The following is a 16,518-nucleotide window of genomic DNA, read 5'->3' on the forward strand; positions in this document are numbered from 1 at the left end:
TGTCCATGGGTTGTACATGTAAGTTCTTTGGCTTCATCCTTTCCTATACTATTCTTAACATCCCCCTGTTTATTTTGTACCTAACCAATTATGCTTCTTAATCCCTGCACCATTTCCCCATTTCTCCTCCTTCCTCCTCCCAGCTGATAACCCTCCAAATGACTTCCATACTTATGATTCTGTTCCTATTCTGGTTGTTTGCTTAGTTTGTTTTTGTTTTATTATTTTAGATTTTGTTGTTGATAGTTGAGTTTGTTGTGATTTTAATGTTCATAGTTTTGATCTTCTTCTTAGAAAAGTCCCTTTTAACATTTTATATAATAATGGCTTATAGATTATGAAATCCTTTAGCTTTGCCTTGTCCGGGAAGGACTTTATCTGCCCTTCCATTTTAAAAGATAGCTTTCCTGGATAGAGTAATTTTGGTTGTAGGTCCTTGCTTTTCATCACTTTGAATACTTCTTGCCTGCAAAGTTTCTTTTGAGAAATCAACTGATAGTCTTATAGGCACCCCTTTGTAGGAAACTCTCTGCTTTTCTCTTGCTGCTTTTAAGATTCTCTCTTTATCTTGAACCTGTGGCATTTTAATTATGATCTGTCTTGGTGTGGTCCTCTTTGGGTCTAGCTTGTTTGGAACTCTCTGTGCTTCCTGGACTTGTATGTCTATTTCCTTTGCCAAATTAGGAAAGTTTTCCTTCATTATTTTTTCGCATAAGTTTTTTATTTCTTACTCTTACTCTTCCCCTTCTGGCACCCCTATGATTCAGATGTTGGCATATTTAAAGTTGTCCGAGAGGTTCCTAAGCATCTCCTCTTTTTTTTCAATTCTTGTTTCTTCATTTTGTATTGGTTGACTGTTTATTTCTTCCTTATGTCCCAAACTGTTGATTTGAACCCTGGCTTCCTTCCCTTCACCACTGGTTCTGTATGGATTTTCCTTCGTTTCAGTTAGCTTAACCTTCACTTCTTCCCTTATGTGTTTGTTGTACTTACTCTTGTCTGTCAAGTCTCTGAACATCGTTATCACCAGTGTTTTGAACTCTGCGTTTGTTAGGTTGGCTGTTTCATCACTTAGTTCTCCCACTGGAACCTTGATCCATTCCCTCTTTTGGGTTGTACTTCTCTGTCTCCTCAACTTGACAGGTTCCTGTATTTGTCTGTGTCTTAGGTAGAGCTGTTGCTCCTGCTATGTTGTAAGGGGAGGAGCCTTAGGTATTCGTCAGTGTGGGGCAACCCATTTCACCATGTTGTCAATATTCACAATATTCAAAAGAAATACTTAAGACACTTTGTGTCACTGAAAACACTGTGCTTTTTATTGTAAGTCACTTGAAGACAGTCCTTGTGTTCAAGTTATTAAAATGTACTAGGAAATGGCAATACACTATATGTGCTTTGAGTTCAGGGAGTGTGTAATGGGTATTGAGAAGCAAGAGGGGTCTTGAAGGCTGGGCTGGTCAGGGCAGGCTTCACAGGGCACAGGACAGAAGCTTTGAAGCATGAGCAGGATCTCATCAGGCAGATAGGAAGAGGAGGATATTTGTGGGTAGGCTGGCAGGTGCTGGTAAGGGAAGAGCCTGTGGGAAATCAGCCATTGGCTGGCTTGGCCTGGGCAGAAAGTTGATGTTGGAGAGTAGCAAGAATTTAAAGTAGCTTTGAACAAGAGCACAGAGAGCCTGTGTGTCAATGCCATCCTTGTCCTGTGGCCATGGGAACAATTGAAGGATTCTGAAAATGACATGATCCAAAATCTCTTTTAGGAAGACTTTAAGTCTAGGAAGACTGGTCTCATGAGAGAATTCAGGGTAGATGAGAGAAGAGACCAGAATAGGCTCAAGGTCATTTGGGCTCATGAAATAACTAATGTACCAGGGGTTTGGGCCTCTTATTGGAAAGGAACACGATGATATGAGAGAAGTGACAAAAGGGAATTTGATAGGATTTGATTGGAAACAAATGGAGAGAGACTGAGTGATCAAGAAAGTTGAAAGGCATTAAACCTGTGAGGCAGGAGCTGGGAAGAATGGCAGTGGGAGTCGCAGTTAGATTACATGTGTTTATAGTGGGCCAAGTCCACGGTTCTATAGTGCTTTGTGGCTGAGCCCAGAGAAAGCAGATACTAGAGTTGCCACACTGAGGAATAGAGAGCTGAGGGAGTTGTTAACTATTAAAAGTTTCAATGAAGAGGCTTCTGTAGAGTCAGAATTGAGTTCCATACCTGAAAGAGGGCTGCTGAGCCTGTTTCCTTATGTGTAAAATGTGATAATACTTGCAAATGGGATCATGTGGAAAAGCACCTAGTGTTTATAATTATTATTTATCAGTATGTGACTTCAAATGTGAATTGCAAAGGCTGTCTTGGTAGGGTAATTTCAAAGCACCAACACTTACAAAATTTCTGTTATGTGCCGGGCACTGTTCTATATACTCTGGGTAAGTTGTGTAGCCCCTCAGTGGCCCTAGAGTATAGGAAAACCAAATGTATAAGCAAACAAATAATAGAAGTGTGTGCGCATTAGAGGTGGCAGAAAAGGGGGGGGCGGGTAGAGGCCAGTTCAGGAGAAGTGGCGTCATCGTATTGAATGTTTATGGTTCCTCACTCTGCACATGCTCATTCATCTCAGCTAATTTTCATGGCATCTGTGTTCCAGTAAATCTTTCAGTAGGAATGACTTTAAAGTGTTTCAAATTCTTCATTCTCTGGGTTCTAGTAAATTCCTCTCAAGTATATCTATTCAAGAACCCTTTATTTTGGATAGAATTTTTAATCAACTTCTACCATTTGTTTCCCACTGTATAGCCTTCTTCTGTCCTCAAGTACATGGACGCCCAGATGGGAGGCAGTTGGGTACAATTGATGCAAGCTCTGAATTTCCAGTTATCCCACCTGCTTTGCCTGAAGGATGTTCCTCTGCCTCCACACTATGTGTCTGCTGAGATCTGGGGAGCAGCAAGTGAATGACAATGAGTTACTGTTTACTTCCAAAAGGATCAAAGCTACCTACAGTGGTAGCTAGTTAGGTCTTTGAGCTTCACGGGGGATGTATCTCGCTCTCAGGAAAGGCTCAGTTTTCACCATTTCAGGCTGGTCGCAATCCTCCACTGCTTGCCTTCCATTTCTGCCCCTGAGCCCGGGCAGCCTCCTCTGATTTTTGTCACCAAGAATCTCTCAAGAAATGTTGTCGTGCTTTCAAGACCAGCACTGTTTTCAACTTCTGAAGGAAGAGTAATCAGGAAATCTGCTTTAGGTTTGTATATGTGTTCAAAATGAATTCAGGAAAAAAATCTTTGAGTTTAGAAGTGGCCGTTGAAGAGTTTTACATTGAGGCTAGTGAGACCTTCGTTAGTAGCTGTTGTGCCCTTGATAAGATTTTTCTCATTCAGAGACTATGGAACTGGTCATGATCTCATTGCCTTCCCAAACCATTGACTCAATCCACATGGCTCCTGCCTTGATCTCTGCATGACCCCAATTCCCCATCCTGTGTTTACAGGTTAGACCACGTGCTACAGGGAGGCACATCTACATTGCTTGCCTTAAGAGAGCCACAGGGAGACATCAAGAGGTAAATTCCAGGAGGGGGATTAGAATACCTGCACTAACACACCTGTGTTCCTGCATGAAGTGCTACCACAGCTTCTCATTGAGCAAGAGCTCATGAGCCTCTTTTCTGAAATTGTCTCCTGCAGGCAGACTTCCTTGACAGTGACTTGGTGGATTTGGGGAACCTTAGATTCTAGCAACTCCTCCAGTGCCAGGAGTGGAGGGAGTGATCAGTTCATTTCCTTTAACATGGAATCCTTCGGAGTTTCTGGGCCTGGATAATGAAGTGTACACTTGTCATAGTCCTGAAGGTCTGGCTGTAAGTCATAACAATCTCATGAGGTTTTAGAGGAGTACTGTTAAGACAGGTGTCTTGGCTAGACTCTTCTCCCAGTGCTGAACACTTGTGCTTCCTACAGTCTTTCACTGCAAAAAGTCTCGTTGCAATTTGTTGCCAGAGTATTAATTAAAGAGTTTAATCTCAAACTAAGGCTGGAGAATTTGGAGCCTAGCACATATGGACTGACACCTGAGGTTCTGATGTAGCTGCCAGATGGTCATTCTAGAAACTGAGTTGGTGTTGACAAACATTTGCGAATATGTGCCCTTTTACCATTCCAGAACCAAAGGTACCTAGCCAGAATGAGAAAGGAGTTTGATTTCAATGTATCCATCATCTTCCTTAAATTCACATCACAGCTAAGTCAATCATTCATACCCTTGACTCCTTACTATTCCTATTTCTTTCAGTGGAATTGCCATTCTTTAAGTGTCCAGCATAAAACTTTTTGGCCACTGTTGCCTCTTCCTCATAAACGTTTATGATTAGCGAGGACCCTGGAGGCCATTTTTTTCCTCTAATTTAACAGCTGATGTGGCGATGCCTTTGGCAGCAGCCCTGGCAAGGACTTTTCCTTTATCCTCAGTATTCATTCTGGCTCCAGATTCTCTTCCCTCACAATCACCATTGAAATTGTAATGACCTTTTAGTTTCTTGTGTTACACAACAGATTCCTGTGTCCCTTGAAATCAATTCTATAAGATCGTTCTACCCTCATTTTCTAGCCCTGTCAGCTTCATCCTGCATAAAACAACTTGGCTTTTAAAACCTGACATCAGTCTCTGGGCTCCAGGCAGCCTCTAGAACTTAGTTCAAGGTTCTTGCCTACCTGACCTAGAGTTTGTGCTCTCTCCCTTCTCATTGTAACTACAGTCCTACCTGTCTTTGAAGGTACAGTTTAGATTGAGAATTTGACACCTACCTGCAGGTCCTAGTTTGAAATGCATACTTTGCACTTGTGCTCAGAATAACACGATTTAGTTGTGTATTCTCTGATACTTGTACACATATATATTTTGTTTCCAACTGAACTGTAAGACTGTGAGACTGTGGGAACGGGGTCTTTTTTCATATTCTTTGTTTCTTTTCATTTGTACTTTTTTATTCTTTTATTAATTACATTTTATTGATTATGCTATTAGAGTTGTCCTGACTTTTCACCCTTTGCCCCCCTCCACACAACAGCCCCCACTCTCTCAGGCAATGCCCACACCATTGTTCATGTCAGTGGGTCATGTGTATGAGTTCTTTGGCTACTCCATTTCCTATACTAACTTTATATCCCTGTGGCTATTCTATTCTATTCTATGGCTATTCTATTTGTACTTCTTAATCCCCTCATCTCTTCACCCATTTTCCCACACCCACCTCCGATCTGGCAACCATTAAAATGCTCTCCATATCCATGATTTTGTCTCTGTTCTCTTTGTTTGCTTAGTTTGTTTTTTAGACAGAATTGTTGATATGTATTTATTGCCATTTTATTGTTATAGTTTCTATCTTCTTTTTTCTTAAATAACTCCCTTTAATATTTCATATAATAATGGTTTGGTAAAGATGAACTCCTTTAGTTTTTCTTCTCTGGGGAAGCTCTTTATCTGCCCTTCGATTCTAAATGATATCTTCGCTGGGTAGAGCAATCTTGGCTGTAGGTACTTGCTTTTCAACTTGAATATTTTTGCCAATCTCCTCTAGCCTGCAAAGTTTCTTTTGAGAAATGAGCTAATAGTCTTTTGGGAATTCCCCTATAAGCAACTAACATCTTTTCTCTTGCTACTTTCAAGATTCTTTCTTTACCTTTAACCTTTGACATTTTAATTATGATGTGTCCTGGAGTGGGCCTCTGCATCTGTCTTGTTTGGGACTCTCTGTGCTTCCTGGACTTGCATGTCTATTTCCTTCACCAGATTACAGAAGTTTTCATTCATTATTTTTCAAATGGATTTCCAGTTTCTTGCTCTTTCTCTTCTCCTTCTGGCACACCTGTGTTGCAAATATTGGACCTCTTGAAATTGTCCCAGAGTCTGCTTATACTCTCCTCATTTTTTTGAGTTCTTTTTTTCTTCTTTTGTTCTAATTGGTTCTTTTCTGCTTCCTTGAGGTCCAAATCATTGATTTGATTCTTGACTTCATCCACTCTACTGTTGTTTCCCTGTAAATTGTTCTTTATTTCAATTAGTGTATCCTTTGTTTCTGACTGGATCTTTTTTATGCTGTTGAGGTCCTCACTAAATTTCTCCAGCATCCTTATAACCAGTGTTTTGAACTCTGCATCTGACAGGTTGTTTATCTCCATTTCGTTTAGCTCTTTTTCTGGAGTTTTGTTCTGTTCTTTCATTTGGGCCATGTTTCTTTGTCTCGTCATTTAGGCAGCCTCCCTGTGTGTGTCTCTATGTATTAGGTAGAGCTGCTTTGACTCTGTGTTTTGGTAGTGTGGCCTAATGTAGTAGGTGTCCTGTAGGAGCCAGTGACACAGCCTTCCCTATCACCCAAGCTGGGTACTTGAGGTGTGCCCTTTGTGTGGGCTCAGTACACCCTCCTCCTGTAGTTGAGCCTTGCTTACTCTTGGCTGGTCAATGGGAGGGATTTACCCAGGCCACTCAGCTGCAAGGACTGGCTGTGATCACCAACCTGTGCCCTCTGTGGAGGATCAGCTGTGCAGGAGCAGGGTGGTGGTGCTCTGATATGGTCTGTAGCTGTCCACTGGGTACACTGGCCCGGGAGTTCCCAGGTAGTGCAGGCCAGGGTCAGCTCCCACCTGTATTTTGCCCAGGGCCACCCTGCCTGAGCTATAAAGCAACCTGAGATGGCTGCTGCTTGTGCTGGGCTTGGAGATTCCTAGGCAAAGCCAAGCTTTGCATCTAGACTGCTGGTAGTGCCGGGCCTGGGGCTCACTGAGGCCAGCTGTTGCTTGTTTGAGAGGATTTAGAAAGTAGTGAAGCGTGAGCCAAGACCAGCCATTCATATGGGAAAGCAGCGTGGATGGGCCCATAAGTTGGTGGGGGGGGTCACTGGGGATCTCCAAGGAGAGGCAAACAGTGTTAGCCAGGTTAATGGAGTCTCAGATATGGCACCAGCTTGCCTGCTTTGTGGCTCTGTAGGGGGAAAGTTCAGAATAGGGACAATGACCTCTCCTCGCCTTGATGCTGGACACTTCGGTTCCTCCCAGTATGCCACTGATGTCTTTTAAGCTGCTACTCCAGTGCTGGGGCTCAGAGGGAGTGAGGTTGAGTAGGTGAGTCTGTGTGTGGGATCTTTAAGAGGAACTTCTTGGGGCTCCAGCAGTCTCTTCTACCAACTCAATCCCCTCTGTTTTTTTTTTTTTTTTTTCTTTTTCTTTTTTCTTTTTGCTGGGAGAAGTTGTGGAGACTTATCTTCCTGGCACTGGAACCCTGGGCTGGGGAGATTGGTGTGGGGCTGGGACTCCTCATTCTAAAGATATCCCTTCCAAATTTTTATCCACCACACATGGGTGTGGGACCAGCTTCCTCCATATCTGCACCCCTCCTCTCCGTCTGTATGGATGTGGTTTCCTTAATTCTGTAGGGTTTTCTTTTTTTAAGTGTATTTTTTTAAAACAGTTTTCTTAAGATTTTATATATTTATTTTTAGAGAGAAAGAAGAGAGGGAGAGAAACATTGTTTTGTGAGAGATCCGTTGCCTCTCACATGCCCCAAACTGGGGATCTGACCTGCAACCCAGGCATGTGCCCTGGCTGGGAACTGAACCAGCGACCTTTAGGTTCATAGACCAGTTCTCAATCCACTGAGCCATACCACCCAGGACATTATATTTCTTCACCCCTAAACACTTCCATGTGTGTTCAGCAGGGTATTGCACTGTACAACCACACTATAAGATTACTCTTAGGAAATTTAAAATTGGTACAAAAGTATTATTTAATATACACTCCATATGCAAAACTTTCTAATTGTGTCTTTCATGGCTGTATTTTTATAAGATTTTATTTTTTTATTTTTAGAGGGGAAGGGAAGGAGAAAGAGAAGGAGAGAAACATCAATGTGTGGTTGCCTCTCTCATGCCCCCAACTGGGGACCTGGCCCACAACCCAGGCATGTGCCCTGACTGGGAATCAAACTGGTGACCCTTTGGTTCACAGGCCAATGCTCAGTCCACTGAGCCACACCAGCCAGGGCCATAGCTGTATTTTTAATCAACCATGGCACATGGTATTTAGTTGTCATATCTATTTAATTTCCTTTCCCACAACTTCTGTTGCCTTTTTGTGATACTGACATTTGTGAAGAGTGTAGGGCTGTTGATTTAAAGAATGCCCTTTAACAAGCAGTAGCTTGTTTCCATTTGACATAATTCATTTTAGATACTTTCTCCAGGGTTTTGGTGGGGCTTTGTCTCTTTCATGGCATCACCACATAGAGTACACTTCAGTTTGTCCCATCACTTGGGCAAATTTTGATCATTTGGTAAGATGTCTATCAGATTTCTTTGTAAAGATACATTTCCTTTTGTAATTAATAAGTGATCTTGTCAGGAAATCCTTACCTCTTGAGTTCATAGCTTGTTCAGTGAAGCTGTAACCTGAAGGAATGAGGTCCAATGTGGACAGGAGGGTTGGCAGAGTTGTAAATGAGAAAGGGAATAGTGGGGAAGGAGTCAAACCCACTTTACCTCTCCTGCCTTTGGTTACAGCTGCAGAATGGAATGCACGGAGGCTGTTGTACTTTCCCATTAATTTACTCGTTCAACAATTTATGTAGCCCCTCTTGCAGGCACTCTGCCAGCACTGAGGGCCCCATGGAGAAGAAGAGCACACAGCACTAGAACAGGATGGACATTGTTACTGCCCCCGTAGAGCTTACAGTCTAGCAAAGTAGAGTCCAAAAAGAAAACCATCTATAAACTGTATCAAGTACAGGGACGAGAATAAGCAGCATGCTGTGACCAAGGGATATGTTAGCGAGGCCTGAAGGGTAAGGAACTAGCCCTGTGTTTGAGGGTAGTATTGGAAGGGAGAAGAGAGTGCCAGGAGAGGGACATGCTTCCAGAGGCCAAAAAGAATTTGGGAGTATTTAGAAGCCAGAAAGCAACCAAGGTTTCTGGAGAGGGTGGGGGCTGGGTAAGGTAAAGTGATGAAGTCTACAGGGGCCAGATCATGGGAGGCCTCATGGACCCTAACAAAGAGTAGTAGGGGTATTAGACTTCTTGCAAGGAATCCTTTCAGAGACAACTTGACACCAAATTGCATTTGATAGTATCTCTAAAGTAAATGTGCAGGGGCTGTGGATCTGAGGGTCTGAATTTACCGGAGGTTTTATACTCCAAAAATACCCAGTGTGTTATCGTCACCCAGTTGTGTGACCACCATGGAATGGAATCAGAACTGATAGTCCTGGATAAATCCCATGCCCATTAATGACCCATGTTCCTCATTGATAAGACATGGGACACACACAGCCTTTGCAACTAAAAGGCCACAATGCTGTGAGGATTGAGTGTAGATATAAGATGACACTTTGTTGTGGGAGCCTTGTTACTCAACAGAAAGGCTGGGAAGTTTGAAGGACAGGGAGGGATGTACATTCAGAGGCTGCTGGGGAAGGCTTGGACATGGCGCTGGACAGTGTGTGAGGGGGGAAGTACGATGGAGGATGTTGTGTTCGTGAGGAGCGGGGGGAACCTGAAGTGGTAGGTGTCAGGAGGGTAGTGCAGAAGGGACAGGCCTACCAGAGGGGCCGTTCGGTTCCAAGGCCCGTGTCTCATGCGGTGGAATGAGTTGTGCCTTCTGGAAGGGTCTTCTCTCTTAGTCTGTTCTGAGTGTGCTTAAGCCATTTTCCTTTATAAACCTAAGGTTAATCAGATCCTAAGATGTTCTCTGCTAATCACAAACTGACTATAATTACATCTCCCTTCCTTCTTTCACCAGCAGCTGTAAGATACATATTAAGAGAAACCCTACCAACTGATGTTACTGCCTTGGTTCCTGAACAATACATAGCCGCCTTCCAACCCAAACATAATTAGCCTTGGCTCTTGTTTAGACTTTGGCGGCATCGTTGTTCGCAGTTTACATGATATGTTCTTGGTTCCCTTCCTTTGGAGTTTGTTTTATCCCCCCTGCCTGTTTCTGATAAGCCAGTCTGCCTGCTTGGACTTTGTGTGTGATTGTTGAAAAGAAACATTTTGTGGTGCTTGCACACTCCTCTCAGAGAAGCGGTGGAGTACAGCAGAGTCCTCAGCCTTGCAAGGGCAGATGGAGCCAAGCACCCCTGCCTTTGTCTTCCCCTAAGCTACAAACAGGCCAGCTCCTCAGCGGTGCCCCTCACCCCACAGACAGCCACACAGTTTCCAGCTGCCGTCTGTAGCCAGCGAGGGGTGAGCCTCTACTCCTTGTACCGTGAGTTTTGTACCTTTAACTTAGGAGAAAGACAGCAGAAAGTGCTCAGCCTGCCCCCAGAGAGCCCTCAGAACGGGAGAGGTGCCCCTGTACACACAGCACGGGACCTGGACTCAAAAAGCAAGCGGGATGGTAGGGTAACAGGCCCAGACTCACTGCCCTGACCCATATTCAATCCAACGGAAAGAAAACAAGTAGGTGAGGAAGTGTACGGACCTGAGGGGTAGCTCTCCCTTGCGTGACTGTGCAAGTAAAGAGAGTATTTGATGCGGGCAGGTGCGTGACTGGTTTGACAGGTTTAAGGTTGTAAATGGCTTAGGCCTCCCAAGAATCCTTCAGCTTTTTAATACTGCTATCAATGATTCCTAATTAGTTCTGATAATATGTGCGTGTCTAGAGCAGGTCATAAAAATGACTATTTTAATCAGCTGTTGACATGCAAGGTCAGGCTGCAGCCTCCAGCATTGGCACCTGGATGTATCAGTGACTGATGTTTGTGGAAGGGGGAGAGGACATAATGCTCCTGTGGCACTGTTTGCTGTCTGCCCAGGGCATGGGAAGGGCTCAGGCAGGAGTAGAGAGGCTCCATTAACCAAAAGGATAGTGTCGATTTTGAGGCATGGATTTTTTTTTATTTTATTATGATTATTGCATTAAATTATTCTTTCACCTTCCCTTGAGAGGATATAGACCCCTGGGTGCTTTAGGTTCACGTTTATGCTTAGATTCCTGTTAAAATGTACAGCCATATCATCTCTCTGCCATCTCGCATATCCACATGTGTGTGCCTATTCTCAGCTGGTCTGCCCAAGACCCCTGAGCAGCAACCCTTACCCTCCATGAGACCCTGTTTCCTCTCCAACAAGATCAAAGGAATTAGCATGAGCCAAGAGCAGCTTGCTGTGAACTGCAGGCACAAGTGCATGTTGGTGCTAAAGGAACTGCTCGTAGAGAGAAGGTGGTTCACAGAACAGCTACAGCAGATGATAAAAAAAAAAGTTCAGTTCTCCTTACAGGAATTAGGGGTAAACAGTATCTCTGGTACTGATTAGGTAAATATGTTCACAGACCAAGGAACAGTGGTCCACTTTAACAACCCTAAAGTTCAGGTGTCGCTGGCAGGGAACACTCACCATCACTGCTGTGCAGAGACACAGCGGTAGGCGGAGGTGCCACCCAGCCTCTTAAACCAGCCTCATGCAGATGGTCTGACTGGTTGAGGGAGATGGCGAAGCTCTGTCCAATCTGTGGATGGAAAAGCTCCACTTGCTACCATAGAGGAGGAGGAGGAAGTTCTAGATCTTGTGGAGAATTGTGATGAGGCTTCCAGTGGTGAAGCAAATTGAATTGAATCAACCTGTAAAGAGGATAAACTTGAAGAAATTACTGGGAGCTGCTATTTTATATTATGAATGCCTTTTCAAATTTTGTTCATGGATCTGAGAAAATCTGTAATATTTTTAAGCCCAAGCCCCTTGGACACTGCAGCTCTTTTCAGTTTTTGCTTACACACAAATCATACTTTGCAGCTAATTAAGCTGAAGGAGCCCGGTAATAAAGTTTGAAACAAAGGTTAATAAAGTTCTTTGCCTAGTTAAAAAAAAACTACGTAGGCATGACTGGATGCCTGATAGACCCTCAAGAAATTTCTCCTGAAACGGTGAGAAAGAGAGGTTGTTCTATACAAGACTCTGGAACCAATGGGATGATGATAAACTTCCAGTTTAGAGTTTAGTCAGACCAGAAATAACACCAGGTTTGCAGCACTTGTATGTATGAGTAAGTGATGAGAGCTTATACCTGTTGCTAGATATAGCTAAGACAAGTTGAGGAGGTGAGTGCCCAAGAAATACAGGCTTATTTCCCTACTTTGAGGAGTTGACAATCCAGTATAGATGACCACACAGACCCAAAAAAGATGTCAGATCTAGCCAGTCAGATCTAGTTACATACAGTCTACAATAACTTGCTAATGGGAATCCCTGTCTGTTAGTCCATTAGCCAAATGGGGCCCTTGGGTAGAGGGTCTGCTCCCAGTGGCTGTTAGCATCTGTAAGGTGGCATTGGTTGTCAAGGCAAAAGCTGCTTATTACAGATTTTTGACTTTGCTGTTTCTTTCCTGTCCTGGTTTTCTGGGCCCTGAAACAGCACATGGTGTGTTGATACTGATGCATATAATACCATCGACTCCTTCAAGTGTACCAGCTGCTGCAGACTTGGGCCTTTTAAAACAAAGTACTTTCAGTGATTGGTTTTTGCCAACCTTTATAGAGTGCTCTTTATTTATGGTGAATAAAATGTTAAGATTTTTCTGAGTAGCTTAAAGCGAGACATTGGTTACTTTCCACATACTCCTTCCCTGTGGTATGAGAATTGTGTCACATTCACTCCAAATGGGCAGAAAATGACAAATTCTTTAAGAAAACAAGTTGCTAATTGAAATTTCTTAGGCAAAGAGAAAGGATAAGAGAGGAGGAGGAAGAAATGGGAGCAGGTGGGATGAACAGGTCATCCTGCCTTGAAAGTGAATAGCGGGACCAGAGGGTTGGGAGGGCTAGGTAGCATCTGTTCCACTCCTGGGGAGGGATAAGGGTTCTGCTTATAAGGGAACCCCATTGCTAGGATTGCTGTTTCTCCCACTTGGGGCAAGCACATTCGTTTCTAGTGTAGTTTATAGGTTGCTGTTACTGAATACATGTGCTGTGCTGACCCTTTCTTCTAGGTGCCAAATAGGTCTTGGTAGATTTAGCCTCCATGGTTAAAGGTTCACAAACCCCGTTCTGTGGTAACCTGAACAAGTTATTATTTAGTTCCCCATCACTGCCTGAGCCTCCGGGTCTGCATAGGGTGCCTTAGTTCCAGGAGAGGCAGATGGGTCAGGGCAGGGTCATTCTCAAAGTCATGGCTTTCATAGACTCCTGGGTTGAGTACACCCATTTGTGAACCTGGTTTCCTGTAACCACTGCCCCTTTCTCTCCACTGCCTCTTTTAAACTGCAGACTCTGGCCTGGTTGTCCCAAGTGTGTCCTATGAGCTACATAAAAAGCTGTTGTCTGTGGCCGAAAAGCATGGGTTGACTTTGGAGCGGAGATTGGAGATGACAGGCGTGTGTGCCAGTCAGATGGCACTGACTCTACTCGGAGGACCTAACAGGTAAACGCCTCTGGCTTGGTGGGGGCTGAGTGTGGGTTGGTGCTACTGTGCCTGGCCCCATCACAGTGCCTCACACAAGAGGAATTCATTAGACAGTTGCTGCTCGTCTAGTGGAAACACTTTATGAAGTCACTTTCCTGGATGCTGGAGGTTTTTGTTTGTTTCTCTAACTCTTCTAGAAGTCCTTGTTCTTCTCCCAGCAAGCCACCCTTTGACCCTTTCTTTCCTGATAACAGCTGCTGATTGTCAGGAGCCTGCTTTCTAAGAACTTTCAGGGACCCAGCCTTTGGCACCTGTCTTTCCAGGGGCTGGGATGCAAATCAGTCCCAAGTTCCACAGCTGAGGGCTTCCAGAGCCACTCTGACAATCGGATGGGAGAGCTGGAGTCTGGTACCTCCCCACCTGCCCTTTTGGTTCATGAAGCAGGAGCAGTCTTAATTTCATTTTTGGACATTTATTTGTGTACTGGCTTTGTGCTGGGACTAGGGATACAGAGAATAGAACACTGCTCCTGTCCTCCAGTAGCCTAGTGAGGCCTCCAAAAGGTACCACACTGTGGTAGAGGAAATAGAAGGTTCTCCATGAAGCCATATTCTTTCTACTCCAGTCACCCTTCCTAGAGCAGGGCATCCAGTCTGAGTCCTACAGAGCAAGGTGGAATTAACGGGCAGCAGGAAGGGGGAGAGTAGTCTAGATCTGGGAAGTAGCACGTGCCAAGAGCATAGAGAATTGAGAGACCATGGCAGTGGTGGGGCCTCTTCTGTGACAGGGAAGAGCCAATGGAAAGCCCCCCACCCCCCACCCCAGCCAAAGGAAGGAATCTCGCAAGCTGCCTGCAGACAGAGCACCAGGCCCTTGGTTCCTGTCTGCCAAAGTGGCTACTGGGGCAGCTCCCAGAGTAACTGCTTCCCAGGAGTATTTGAGGCCATTAAGTTGCTTCCCAGAAACAGTAGTTTGGAGGCAGGATCTGAATGTCCCCACAAAGTCATATTCTTCTCAAACCAGCTTCTTTGGGTTGACTGTCCCTGTGCCTTTCTGAACTCTTAGAAGGGCCATTTCCTGTCCTTTGCAGCAGTTGCTGGTTTTCCTTTGAAAAAGATTACCACGTTAGGAGTCATTTTCATGTATGTCAAGGATCATGTAGTTCTTCACTGTGCTTTCACAACAGCATTGAATTTGATACTCTTAACTTCTCCTCAAAGGTAAGTAGTAGCCCAATGTTTTAAGATGAGCGAGCTAAGGCTCAGAAGCTAGAGCTGAGAGAATTGCCCACGTGACCCTGCCCGTACATGGTGGACTAGTTCTCCGATCCAGATAGGTCTGTTTCCAGGGCCTGTGCTCTGCCCCCTGCTGTTGCGTGTGTGGGTGCCATGGTCTGCTTTGATACTTCTGTGAGAGACTCCGTTTAGGAAACAGTCATGGGTGAGTCATATGCCAGAACTCCGCAGGGTCTTTCTGAAGGGAGTACTCATATTTCCTTAAGATGCAGACATCGTGGGGGAAATGAATGATAGTACCCCAAATTTATTTCGGGAGCAGGGGTTTCCCCTTTGGCTTGACAGCAGCTGTCATGTTCTTCCCTTTGGGAGAACAAGTGACTGTCACTGTTCCACCCCAAGCAGGGTCCTAAGCCTATTTCTTGTTGTACATTTCCCATACCTTCCTGCCTGTGAGTCAGGCGTGGCTCCAAGGTGATCCTCCAGCCTTATTTGTGGCTTCTCTGAGACCAGAGAGGTCTCAGCTTTGAATGAGAGGAAACTGAAAGTGACTGCATCAGGAAGTAGGTGTCCAAGGCAACTGCCAACCTAGGGGGCCAGGAAGCCCAGCCTGCTGCCTCCTCTGTAACCAGTATTATAATAGTGCCAACGGGCACTTTTTGTGTTGGGTCCTGTTCTCAGTGCTGTACATCTGTTAATCCACATAGCATCCTGTGAAGTAGGTCTTATCAGTATCTACGGCATTTCCCTTACTAAAGCTTACTGGCAGCTCAGTAAAGAGAACTTGCACTGGTGACTGATTGAGGGTGATTTAGAACTCTCCTGTTTGGTATTTGTTGTGAGTTTCTTAGGAACTGAGCTAGAGTAGTCCTAGAAAAGGTGAACCTTGAGCTGGATCTCAAGGGAAATGTGGGATTTCTGGCAGGGGCACAGTTTGAACAGAAGCAAGAAAGAGCTTTAACAGTGCAGGTGAGAATGAGATCAGACTTACCTCAGGGGAGCAGGCATGTTGGGGAGGAAAACAAAGAGGTTGCAGAGATGGGAAAGCCTCTCTGTTATGCAGAGTTTGGATCTAATGGGTTCACACTGTGAGAGCAGTAAATGTTCTTGGTCAGAAAACAGTGTTCTGTGGAATAAGATCTGGGAAAGTTACCTAGTGAGAAGATCCAGCAGGTAAAGCGTGGGACACCCTGTAGACCTGTCCTACAGTGGATTTTGGCTCCTCTGGAACCTGGGACCATCAGGAACTCTGAGAGCAACAGGTATGAGGCACTCACTTGGTTTAGGGTGCAAGGGATTGCCAGGTTTGCACTGAGAATGTGTCTTTACCTCTGTTCCAGGCTGAATCCCAAAAATGTCCACCAGAGGCCTACCGTGGCTTTGCTATGTGGACCTCATGTGAAGGGGGCTCAGGGTATCAGCTGTGGACGGCATCTAGCCAACCATGATGTCCAGGTCATCCTCTTCCTGCCCAACTTTGTCAAGATGCTAGAGTCCATCACCAATGAGCTGTCTCTTTTCAGCAAGACCCAAGGCCAACAAGTGTCTAGTCTCAAAGGTGAGCATTTGCACCCCTCCCTCCACAGTAGTTTGCTGGTCTGATGGTGCCACCAAGTGGTGACAGGTGGAAAAGCACTGTGAGTATAAAGGATGTTCTGCTTGTGCAAAGGGGAAATACTTGGGTGTTGATTTGCCTACTTCTCATCCCTTCACCCTCACTGTCCCATAGTCAGATGGAGAGCTGGGGACGCATTTATTCATTTCACAAATATTTATGGAACAGACATTGTTCCTGACACTGGGGATAGGGCAATAGATTTATTTTTCCCTAAATCCATGCTTCCATGAGTCTTAACATTCTGGTCAGGACAGGTGAAGAGACTAATAA

At 44.7% G+C, this 16,518-nt stretch overlaps 1 protein-coding gene across 1 annotated transcript in view; it reads left to right on the forward strand.

The window, feature by feature from the left end:
* EDC3 (enhancer of mRNA decapping 3) overlaps positions 1-16,518 on the forward strand; it is an 85,913-nt gene that overhangs the window by 65,375 nt on the left and 4,020 nt on the right. Inside the window, exons 5-6 of the mRNA XM_090270017.1 lie at positions 13,260-13,413; positions 15,971-16,188. Of these exons, the coding sequence (XP_090126143.1) occupies positions 13,260-13,413; positions 15,971-16,188 (372 nt within the window). The remainder of the gene's footprint in view (positions 1-13,259; positions 13,414-15,970; positions 16,189-16,518) is intronic.

This window comes from Furipterus horrens, unplaced genomic scaffold (genome assembly GCF_987537825.1).
Source record: "Furipterus horrens unplaced genomic scaffold, mFurHor1.1.pri manual_scaffold_3, whole genome shotgun sequence".
Lineage (NCBI taxonomy): Eukaryota > Metazoa > Chordata > Mammalia > Chiroptera > Furipteridae > Furipterus > Furipterus horrens.